General features: G+C 55.4%; 1 protein-coding gene across 2 annotated transcripts in view; it reads right to left on the minus strand.

The window, feature by feature from the left end:
* Nucleotides 1-12038, minus strand: part of CASTOR2 (cytosolic arginine sensor for mTORC1 subunit 2) — a 69269-nt gene that overhangs the window by 7002 nt on the left and 50229 nt on the right. Inside the window, exons 3-8 of one of the 2 annotated variants that reach the window (XM_033192918.1) lie at nt 7556-7749; nt 7227-7359; nt 6267-6390; nt 4500-4610; nt 2675-2757; nt 32-126 (exon numbers count right to left, since the gene is read on the minus strand). In XM_033192918.1, coding sequence (XP_033048809.1) covers nt 32-126; nt 2675-2757; nt 4500-4610; nt 6267-6390; nt 7227-7359; nt 7556-7749 — 740 coding nt within the window. The other variant, XM_033192919.1, reaches the window with a different exon arrangement.

Consider the following 12038-nt stretch of genomic DNA (forward strand, 5'->3'; position numbering starts at 1 on the left):
GCCCTGGAGGGAGCTGGGTCTGGACACTCACAAGTGCATGATCGAACTTGAAAGTACTGATGTAGTAGGCTGGGATGTCCGCAGCGGCCAAGGGCTCCGAGATCTGGGCCACGATGCCACACTCATCTAGGGATAGGGGAGACCGTCCTTAGCCTCTGTGTAACCTGGCTACCCTTGCCTATGTGGCTCTTCAGCCTCTACCCTCAGTGGGCAATGCCTACCCTGCACCCACCATCCTCCTAGAGATTCTCATCTGCCATCCCTTTTGTTTTTTTTTGAGACACGGTCTTGCTCCATCACCCGGGCTGGAGTGCACTGGCGTGAGCTCACCTCAGTACAACCTCCGCCTCCTGAGTTCAAGCAATCCTCGTGCCTCAGCCTCCCAAGTAGCTGGGATTATAGGCATGCACCACCACGCCCAGCTAATTTTGTTTGTATTTTTAGTAGAGATGGGGTTTCACCATGTTGGCCGGGCTGGTCTCGAACTCCTGACCTTAAGTGATCCATCCACCTCAACTTCCCAAAGTGCTGGAATTACAAGCATGAGGCACCGTGCCCGGCCTCCCACTTGCCATCCCCATCCCTCTTGAAGGCTTAACCCAGATGTCCCCCATCCAAGAGCCTTCTCTGGTTGCTGGCCAGTGACATAGCTTGGCTTTGTGTTTCTGCCCAAATCCTCCAATTGTAATCTGAAGTGCTGGAGGTGGGGCCTGGTGCGAGGTGACTGGATTATGGGGGTGGATTGCTCATGAATGGTTTAGCATCATCCTCTTGGTACTGTTCTTGTGACAGTAAGTTCTCATGAGATCTGGCTGTAGCACCTTGGCTGGGCGTGGTGGCTCATGCCTGTAATCCCAGCACTCTGGGAGGCTGAAGCGGGCGGATCACCTGAGGTCAGGAGTTCGAGACCAGCCTGGCCAACATAGTGAAATCCCATCTCTACTAAAAATACAAAAATTCGCCGGGTGTGGTGGTGCATGCTTATAGTCCCAGCAACTAGGGAGGCTGAGGCAGCAGAACCACTTGAACCCGGGAGGCAAAGACTGCAGTGAGCCAAGATTGTGCTATTGTACTTCAGCCTGGGTGACAGAGCAAGATCCTGTCTCAAAAAGAAAGCAGGCCGGGCGCAGTGGCTCAAGCCTGTAATCCCAGCACTTTGGGAGGCCGAGACGGGCGGATCATGAGGTCAAGAGATAGAGACCATCCTGGCTAACACAGTGAAACCCCGTCTCTACTAAAAAAAATACAAAAAAAAAAAAACCTAGCCGGGCGAGGTGGCGTGTGCCTGTAGTCCCAGCTACTAGGGAGGCTGGGAGAATGGCGTAAACCCAGGAGGCGGAGCTTGCAGTGAGCTGAGATTCGGCCACTGCGCTCCAGCCTGGGCCGCGACAGAGCGAGACTCCGTCTCAAAAAAAAAAAAAAAGCAAAAAAAAGCAAAAAAAAAAAAAAAAAAAAAAAAATGCTATCCACCAAAGACACTGTCTGGACAACTGTGGAAACAGAGGAAAGACTGAGTCTGAGGGAATGATTGACAATTTTCTCCTGTGGAGAAAATTTTCTCCTGTGGAATCCTGTCATTGTGGTTATACAGGAGAAAGTGCTTCTTCCCAGGATAGAAAACGTGAGGCATTTAGGGGTAAAGTGGTGGGTGTCAGACTCTCTGGGAGATGTCTGACAATTACATGTATTTATGTGAAGAAAACACATTAAAAAGTTGCCAGCAGCTATTATCTTTGAGCTGTGGAACTAAGTAGTGATTTTTTTTTCTCTTTAATTTTTATCACAGCCCCAATTTATTCTTTTTTAAATTTAATTTATTATTTTTTTTTGAGACAGAGTCTTGCTCTGTTATCGGGCTGAAGTGCAACGGCATGATCTTGGCTCACTGCAACCTCCACCTCCTGGGTTCTTGCAATACTCCTGTCTCAGCCTCCTGAGTAGCTAGGATTACAGGCACACGCCAGCATGCCTGGCTAATTTTTTGTATTATCAGTAGACACGGGGTTTCATCATGTTGGCCAGGCTGGTCTCATACTTCTGACCTCAGGTGATCCACCTGCCTCGGTCTCCCAAAGAGCTGGGATTACAGGCAAGAGCCACCTTGCCCGGCCTCTTTAATTTTCAGAGACAAAGATTTGCTCTGTCGCCCAGGTTGGAGTACAATGGCATGATCATGGCTCACTGCAGCCTTGAACTCTTGGGCTCAAGTAATTCTCCTGCCTCAGCCTCCTGAGTAGCTGGGATTACAGGCGCCGGCCACCATGCCTGGCTGATTTTAAAACTTTTGGTAGAGACAGGGCCTCGCTATGTCTCCCAGGCTGGTATAGAACTCCTGGGCTCAATGGATCCTTCCACCTCGGCCTCCCAAAGTGCTGGGATTACAAGGATGAGCCACTGCGCCCAGTTGTTTAATTTTCTAATAATAAGCAACATATTAATTTTCGAGAGGGGGCAAAATAAAAGCGCTCTGATTGAAGCTTGCTCCCCCCCGTCCCCAAGAGGCCTGTGTACACCTGCCGCACCCTGGGGAGCAACAGAAACTTCAGGCTCCCCAACCCTCAGTCTCCCCATCTGTACCCCCCAGCAGGGGCTGAGTCACCGCGGACAATGTATGTGAGTGAGCTCAGCAGTGCCAGCTCCCCTCAATCCCCCGTGCAATCCCTCCAGGACTCACCAAACCCCAGGGGCTGTCCTCCAATCCGGACCATCTTCCAGAGCTCTCCGGATGCGCTTGTGAACAGCAAGTTACTAGGAAACCTTCGAAAGGATCGAGAGAAGAATCCCCGAGGCTGATGTAAATTGCGCTCCCTCCTTGGCGTGCTGGTGCACCAGCCAGGGCGAGGCATGGGGCTGGCCAGGCAGGTGGGCGGGTTGGGCAGAGCTCAGGACCCCCCAAAGACAAGCCCTGCCAGACACCCTGGACCCATTCGGCCTGCAGCCTCCTCATCTTGCCGGGAGGCAGATGGGGAGGGTGATGTCAGGCTGGGCTTTGGAACAAGACCAAACCCTTGCTAAGGCTGGTCTAGACACCTCTTCCCAGGTCCAGAGGAGAAGCTGAGGGAGAAATAGCACCGGGGCTGCGGTTCAAATCCCCACTTTGCCACCACCCCAGAGTAGACCTTGGACAACCGCTGCACCTCTCTGAGCTGGGGGGCCAGTTCACTTATGATGAAGGGCCGTGGTGAGGGTTTATTAGAGACAAAGTGGCCGGGTGCGGTGGCTCACGCCTGTAATCCCAGCACTTTGGGAGGCCGAGGCTGGCAGATCACTTGCGGTCAGAAGTTCGAGACCAGCCTGGTCAACATGGCGAAGCCCCATTTCTACTAAAAATACAAAACGCGGCCAGGGGCGGTGGCTCACACCAGTAATCTCAGCACTCTGGGAGGCTGAAGTGGGTGAATCACTTGAGGTCAGGAGTTCACGGCCAGCCTGGCCAACATGGTAAAACTCTGTCTCTAGAAAAAATAAAAAAAATAAATAGGGGCCGGGTGCGGTGGCTCAAGCCTGTAATCCCAGCACTTTGGGAGGCCGAGACGGGCGGATCACGAGGTCAGGAGATCGAGACCATCCTGGCTAACACTGTGAAACCCCGTCTCTACTAAAAAATACAAAAAACTAGCCGGGCGAGGTGGCGGGCGCCTGTAGTCCCAGCTACTCGGGAGGCTGAGGCAGGAGAATGGCGGGAACCCGGGAGGCGGAGCTTGCAGTGAGCTGAGATCCGGCCACTGCACTCCAGCCTAGGCGACAGAGCGAGACTCCGTCTCAAAAATAAATAAATAAATAAATAAATAAATAAATAGGGTATGGTGGTGTGCGCCTGTAATCCCAGCGACTCAGAGGCTGAGGCAGGAGAATCACTTGAACCTGCGAGACAGAGGTTGTAGTGAGCCCAGATCACGCCACTGCACTCTAGCCTTGGAGACAGGGTGAGACTCCGTCTCCAAAAAATAAATAAAAATACAAAAATTAGCCAGGTGTGGTGGCAGGCACCTGTAGCCCCAGCTATTCAGAAGGCTAAAGCATGCGGATTGCTTGAACTCGGGAGACAGAGGTTGCACTGAGCTACGATTGCACCACTGCACTCCAGCATGGGTGACAGAGCAAGATCCTGTCTCAACAAAAATAAAAATAAAAAAAATCACACCTGGAATCCCAGCACTTTGGGAGGCTGAGGCGGGCGGATCGCCTGAGGTCCAGAGTTCGAGACCAACCTGGCCAACGTGGCAAAACCCTGTCTCTACTAAAAATACAAAAATTAGCTGGGCATGGTGGTACGTGCCTGTAATCCCAGCTGAGGCAGCAGAATTGCTTGAACCTGAGAGGTAGAGGTTGTGGTGAGCTGAGATTGCACCACTGCACCCCAGCCTGGACGAGAGAGCGAGACCCCGTCTCAAAAAAAAAAAAGAAAAAAAGACAAAGTGGGTGATGTGCCCTCACATAGTCCTCCCAGATCCTGGGGCCCACCCTGGGTTGAACGTCCACCCCAGGGCCTGGCTCACCTCTGCTGTGTCTGCACATCCATCACCAGGGAGATGTAGCCCTCGATGAGGGAGAAGGAGAAGAAGCGGATGTGGCCACAGTCATCCCCGGTGGCCATGGGGTCCTTCACTCTGGGGACCGGGGACAGCTGGTAAGGATGGGGCCCCTGTGGCCCCTGCACATTCACACCAGCCCAGGGAAGCTGGGCCCTGCCCAGGCTTTGATGCCACCTGGGTGACCCTGGGTCAGCGTCCTTCTCATCCTGCTTGCTATGCAACAGGGATGATTTCATGGCATTCACAGAGGCAGGTGCTCCACCTTGCAGTGCTGGAGGCCCGGCTGGCCCCCCACGCAGGCTACAAGGGCCCCTTCCCAGGTCTGCCCGCATCTCAGAGCACAGGCTGTGGTGGCTGTCAGCATGCTGGACCCCGGCCCGCCCCACCTCGTGTTGGCCTAAACTTTACAACATCCGCTGGGGAGTGACACAATGTCTGTTGTTCACCAAATGAAACAATCTGAGTTCTCAGCTCCTCAACAGACTGGGCCTGTCCTTGGAGCTCAGTGGGGAGTGGGGAGTTTGTTACAGCTCCCAGTGTGTCTTTGGGGCTTCACCAAATTTTGGGGTTCCCAGGGTAGGATGTCTCCCCGCTCAGACTGGGGCTTTTAGGTAGAGCTGTGTCTCCTCCTCAGCCTCAGGCAGGTCCGTGTCTCCCCGCTCAGACTAGCTCTGGGGCAGGTCCATGTCTCCCCCCTCAGACTAGTTCCACGGCGGGTCCGTGTCTCCCACCTCAGACTAGCTCCAGGGCAGGTCTGTCTCCCACCTCAGACTAGCTCCGGGGCAGGTCTGTCTCCCCTCTTAGACTAGCTCCGGGGCAGGTCTGTCTCCCCCCTCAGACTAGCTCCGGGGCAGGTCTGTCTCCCCCCTCTGACTAGCTCCAAGGCAGGTCTGTCTCCCCCTCAGACTAGCTCCGGGGCAGGTCTGTCTCCCCCCTCAGATTAGCTCTGGGGCAGGTCCATGTCTCCCCCCTCAGACTAGCTCCGGGGCAGGTCTGTCTCCCCCCTCAGATTAGCTCTGGGGCAGGTCCATGTCTCCCCCCTCAGACTAGCTCTGGGGCAGGTCTGTCTCTCTCACCTCAGACTAGCTCCTGGGTGGTCCGTGTCTCCCCCCCTCAGACTAGTTCCGGGGTGGGTCTTTGTCTCCCTTTAGACTAGCTCTGGGGCGGGTCTTTGTCCCCCGTCTCGGACTAGCTGTGGGACGGATCTTTGTCCCCCGTCTCGGACTAGCTGTGGGACGGATCTTTGTCTCCCCCCTCAGACTAGCTCTGGGGCAGATCTTTGTCCCCCCCTCAGACTAGCTCTGGGGCAGATCTTTGTCCCCCCCGCTCAGACTAGCTCTAGGGCAGATCATTGTCCCCCCCTCAGACTAGCTCTGGGGTGGATCTTTGTCCCCCGCCTCGGACTAGCTGCGGACTAGCTCTGGGGCGGTTCTTGTCCCCCGCCTTGGACTAGCTGTGGGGCGGGTCTTTGTCCCCTGCCTCCGACTAGCTGTGGGGCGGGTCTCTGTCTCCCCCATCAGACTAGCTCTGGGCTGGGTCCTTGCCTTCCTACTCAGACTAGCTCCAGGGTGAGTCGTCCGTGTTTCCCCGCTCAGACTAGCTCTGGGGCAGGTCTGTATCTCTTCCCTCAGATGAGCTCCTGCAAAGCCTCCCCCTCAGACTAAGACTCCTAGGCGGAGCCGTGTCTCCCGCAGCCCACCCTGCGGCCTCTCATGCCCAAGGCGGCCCTACCCATTGGAGTAGAACATGACATCCATGAGGAGTGTGGCAACAGCAGGCAGCGTGTCGGGGTCCAGGCTGGTGACACAGAACCTGTTGCTTGGGCTGGACAGTGGGTGGATGACCGGCCTCTGGACTGTAAGAGCACAAAGATATCAGGCACTGAGGCTGGGACTGAAAGCAGCAGCTTGGGTGGGTGCAAGGCCTGGGAAGAGGGCTGGGGAGGGCTCAGTCGCAAGCCCTGAGAGACTTAGCCTCTACCACCAATTACCACTGTCCTCATTCTCCATCCCACCCTCAGGCCTACGGGCCTTTGCACATGCTATGCTGGCTGTCTGGGATGCCCTTCCCAACCAGCACCACCTGGCTCCGTTCCTATCTGTGTTCCAGGCTTCAGCACCACAGTCCCTGCCCAGAAAAACCCACCCTGACGCCTGGGCTGCAGCAGGAGTGGCCTCTGGCCATTGCTGTCTGCGTGCATGTCCACCACCCTTGCTAGACATGGCAGCAGTGCCTGCCTATTGCATCACATTTTTTTTTTTTTTTTTTTTTTTTGAGATGGAGTCTTGCTCTCGCTGCCCAGACTGGAGTGCAATGGCACGTTCTCGGCTCACCGCAACCTCCGCCTCCTGGGTTCAAGCGATTCTCCTGCCTTGGCCTCCTCAGTAGCTGGAATTACAGGCATGCACCACCATACCCAGCTAATTTTGTATTTTTAGTAGAGACGGGGTCTCTCCATGTTGGTCAGGCTGGTCTCGAACTCCCGACCTCAGATGATCTGCCTGCCTCGGCCTCCCAAAGTGCTGGGATTATAGGCATGAGCCACTGCGCCAGGCCCTTTGCATCCCGTTCTGCCTGGCACTCCATTCACGCTCAGTGGGCAGAAGCCTGTGCTGAGAGCAAGGCTGGTCTGCGGCTGGGTCTGGTAACTTCGTGAGGTTTCTCCTGCACAAACCCCTGCCCCCAGCTCACCCAGCTTGGGCTTCACGAAGCCGTTGGTGATGCCAAGGTTCTCGGCTGCCACGGTCTCGCCGTTGACGACCCGCAGGATGGTGAACTCTGATGACAAAGTGTGGGTGACGAAGGGCAGGTCCCGCTCACGCACCTAGGGGCAAGAAGTTGAGGCCGTGGGTGCCTGGTGGCCCTGGGGGATGTGGGCCTGGGGCACCGGCCTTTCACCCTGAGACTCTGCCCCCACCCTGGAGTAGCATGGAAGGGCGAGGCTGCAAGGGGTGGGAGATGGGAATGAGTGTGTGAGAGGCGGGCGTGTGTGTAAGGTGTGCCTGTGATGGTCGGCTCACCAGGATGAAGTCTGTCTGATACGTGGACAGCATGAACACGGAGATGTTCTGGTCGGCCAGGGGGGCGATGACTGACTTGGCGATCTTGGTCACGCCGATGGGCTGAGAGCTGGAGAAGCTGCCACCGCCGGACACCACGTTCAGGGCCAGCCAGGTGGCATCCGCCACACTCAGGTGCTCCGAGGAGGGCAGCTCTGGAGGGAGACATGGAAGGCAGCCCTATGACTGCTGGGATTCCAGCTGTCCCAAGGGCAGGGCAAGGCAGGCCAGAGAGGTTAGGAGTGAGGCTCTGGGGCCAGCTCCACTGTGTGCCTTGCCTCACTTTCCAACAGGATGGGACTTTTTTTTTTTTTTTTTTTTTTGAGACAGAGTCTTGTTCTGTTGCCAGGCTGGAGTGCCTGGAGTGGCGCAATCTTGGGTCACTGCAACCTCCACCTCCTGGGTTCCAGTGATTCTTGAGTAGCGGAGATTACAGGTATGCAGCATCACACCCAGCTGATTTTGGTATTTTTAGTAGAGATGGCAGTTTCCCATGTTGGCCAGGCTGGTCTCGAACTCCTGATCTCAAGGGATCCTCCTGCCTTGGCCTCCCAAAGCGCTAGGATTACAGGCATCAGCCACTGTGCCTGGCCTTCAGCAGGATGGGATCTGAATCCAAGGCTGCTTCCTGGGAGGACTGGGTAGGGAAGGCCCTCCGATGACGTAGGACATCCCAGGCAGCTCGGCAGGGCAGGAGCCACGTGGGCAAGTGGTTGATCTGAGCCGAGCCTCAGTTTCCTCAGCCATAAAACGATGGCGTCAGTAGTGGGTAATGCCTTTATCTTTAGTTCTTACACCCCTTTTGTGGGTCTGGTGCTGTCATCACGCCCAGTGTCCCACATGCAACTGGCTTTCTTTTTTTTTTTTTTTTTTTTTTTTGAGGCGGAGTCTCGCTCTATCGCCCAGGCTGGAGTGCAGTGGCCAGATCTCGGCTCACTGCAAGCTCCGCCTCCCGGGTTTTATGCCATTCTCCTGCCTCAGCCTCCCGAGTAGCTGGGACTACAGGCGCCCGCCACCTCGCCCGGCTAGTTTTTGTATTTTTAGTAGAGACGGGGTTTCACTATGTTAGCCAGGATGGTCTCGATCTCCTGACCTCGTGATCCGCCCGTCTCGGCCTCCCAAAGTGCTGGGATTACAGGCTTGAGCCACCGCGCCCGGCCCGCAACTGGCTTTCAAACTGGGTTCCTGGAGACCTCCCAGGGAGGCTCTGGGTGGAGGTGAGGCCAGGAGAAGGCTGGGTGGGGCTTTGGGGTTTCTCTTCCCGCTTCAGCCAGCCCTGCACGTTGGGCTTCTCTGGAAGAACAGGCAGCTCCAGGAGGGCCCCCGAAGATGCTGCATCATGGGGGGGCAGTGACTGTCACCCATGTTCCTCCTGAGAGCCTGGAAGTCCTGGGGGCTGGCACTGACTTCGGCAGCGTGGGGAGGCCAGAGCAGCAGCAACTAAGGCTCCTTACCTATCTCATGAAAACCCAGAATCCAAACGTCTGAGCCATCCCTTCCACCCTGTCCTGCAGACAGAGTCCCTGAGTAGCCCTGAACATGGGACACAGGCATACACTACGTGTGTGTCCACACACAGCCGCAGACTCGAGCCCAGGCTGCACACGGGACTCTTCATACATCACCGGGCACCTGCATAAACCCACCCAGTTCCAGGCCCTGAGTGGGGAGGGGGCACGGCACAGGGAGGTGGATTCTGACACTGCAACCCACAAGGAGGCAGGGTTTGTTTTTTTTTGTTTTTTTTTTGAGAAGAACCCTCACTCTGTCACCCAGGCTGGAGTGCAGTGGCATTATCTTGGCTCACTGCAACCTCTGCCTCCTGGTTCAAGCAATTATCCTGCCTCAGCCTCCCGAACAGCCGGGATTACAGGCGCCCACTACCATGCCCAGCTAATCTTTGTATTTTTAGTAGAGAGGGGGTTTCGCCATGTTGGCCCAGCTGGTCTGAAACGCCTGGCCTCAAGTGATCCGCCCGCCTCGGCCTCCCAAAGTGCTGAGATTACAGGTGTGAGCCACCGCGCCTGGCCAAAGCAGGGTTATTTTGCTCACTGTACACTCAACAGTCCAGAAACCCTGGAAGGCTCAGGGATTTGCCTAAGTTCACTTAGGAAATAACAGAGCCAGGATTCCAGTGCAGGTCTGACTCAAAAACCCAGGCTTGTCTTGGGCATCAAATGAAAAGCACCAAGTCCCTAAGAAAACGGGGCTAAAAAGAGAGGGGCTGAGGCTGGAGGTGGTGGCTCACGCTTGTAATCCCACTGCTTTGGGAGGTCAAGGTAGGAGGATTGCTTGAGGCCAGGAATTTGACACCAGCCTGGGCAACGTAGCAAGATCCCATCTCTAAAAAAATAAATAAAAAATAAATGAGCCAGGCATGGTGGCACATGCCTGTGGTCCCAGCTACTTGGGAGGCTGAGGTGGGAGGACCGCTTGAGTCTAGGATGTCAAGGCTACAGTGAGCTATGACCGTACCAGTGCACTCCAGCCTAGGTGACAGAGCCAGATCCTGTCTCAAAAAATAAATACATAAAAAGGGAGAGGGGGCTCAAAGATGGGCAAGCTAAGGTAGCTGTGATGATGAAGATTCCTGGGGAAAGGCGAGCTGGGCTCTGCTGGCAGGCAAGATGGCCTGAGAGGAGGGAAATTGAGTGAGGCCCATGGCTGTTCCTACCTGCCCAGCTCTGGTCACCATGGTGACCGCAGCCCAGGGAGCCCATTGGTCCTGCTGGCTGAGAAGGATCAGTGGTCAGCCAGTGGGTGGCTAGAGAGGCAGACAGGTACACAGAAATGGGAAAAGGCAGCCCCAATCTTGAGCAGTGGAAGGCCTATCTCTTATCAAAGGCACAGGTTTCGGGCTCTGAGGGGCCAATCCTGGCTCTGTCCTCCCCAGTGGAAGCGGTTGCTGATACAGCCTCCGAGGCGGTGAAGTGCTGGGGTGCATATGTGCACCCTGAGGGGGTGCTTACATAACCAGGATTCTGCCCCTAGGAGTCTCTCAGCAGGTTTGGACGATTCCCAGAGTGGTCTTGGGGAGAAGCCCAGGCCTGAGACCAGCTGGAAACATGGGTGTGGGGGAAGAGCAGCTGCTGCTGGCTGGAGGATTTTAGGTCAATCAGCAGCTGGCCAGAAGCAGGCAGCTTGTCTGATGGATTGGTCTACCCGCCCTGCTCACGGCCTCAGCCCTGGGCGGAACCCAGAACTACTGCTTTTTTTTTTTTTTTTTTTTTTTTTTGAGATGGTGTCTTGCTCTGTCGCCCAGGCTGGAGTGCAGTGGCACAATCTTGGCTCACTGCAAGCTCTGCCTCCTGGGTTCAAGCGATTCTTGTGTCTCAGCCCCCTGAGTAGCTGGGACTACAGGTGCATACCACCATGCCTGGTTCATTTTTTTTTTTTTTTGTATTTTCAGTAGAGATGGGGTTTTACCATGTTGGGCAGGCTGGTCTTGAACTCCTGACCTCAAGTGATCTGCCCACCTTGGCCTCCCAAAGTGCTGGGATCACAGGTGTGAGCCACTGTGCCCAGCCCCAGCTGTTATTTTAAACAACGGGGCTGACCTTCCAAATGCAGGTGTGCAGTGAGCCCTGGTTTGTGCTCACGGCCAGGGCTGGATTCAGGGTACAGTAAGAACCACCGGCCCTGAGGCTTGGCATCCATTCTGACCAAAATGCAAGCTCCTTTACTGGCTTGACTCTCACGTAGAGGTGACCCCCGCCGGCGATGCTACTTTGCACCTTGGCTTACTGACACAACAGATTTCGGGCTAGAGCTCGGAGGAAGACGCGGGAGCTCTGATGTGCACTGCTACTGGATGCAGACAATGAACTTGACAATTCCCGGGCACTTACTGAGCATCTACGGAGTTGCAGAACTGAGAGGGAGGTGCGGTGATCCCCATGTCACAGACAAACACACGGAGGCTCCAGGTTGTGGAGCAACTTGCCCAGATTCACACGCAGGGAAGGCTGCAGAGTTTCGATCTGAACCTAGCTCTTCCCATCTTAGCACGAGGGGAGGCCAGGAGTTCTTTTTCGAGCTTCCTCTCTCTACCTCTTTTTCTTTCCTTCTTCGTTTTTTGTTAGCGTCAGGGTCTTGCTCTGTTGCCCAGGCTGGAGTGCAGTGGTGCAATCACAGCTCACTGCAGCTCAAACTCCCAGACTCAAGCGATCCTCCCACCTCAGCCTCCCGAGTGGCTGGGACTTCAGGCGCACGCCGTCACACCTGGCTGATTTCTAATTTTTTTGTGGAGATGGAGTCTTGAGATGTTGCCCAGGCTGGTCTCAAATTCCTGGCCTCAAGCGATCCTTCTGCCTTGGCCTTCCAAATTCCAGGGATTATAGGTGTGAGCCACATTGCCTGACCACCTCTCCACCTTTTGATTTGTCACTGCCTGCTGACCATGCCTTGCCACACATGGCATGGACCACAATGATGTACCGCTGTC

The sequence above is a fragment of the Trachypithecus francoisi genome, unplaced genomic scaffold (genome assembly GCF_009764315.1).
Source record: "Trachypithecus francoisi isolate TF-2019V2 unplaced genomic scaffold, Tfra_2.0 Lachesis_group4, whole genome shotgun sequence".
In the NCBI taxonomy this organism is placed as follows: domain Eukaryota; kingdom Metazoa; phylum Chordata; class Mammalia; order Primates; family Cercopithecidae; genus Trachypithecus; species Trachypithecus francoisi.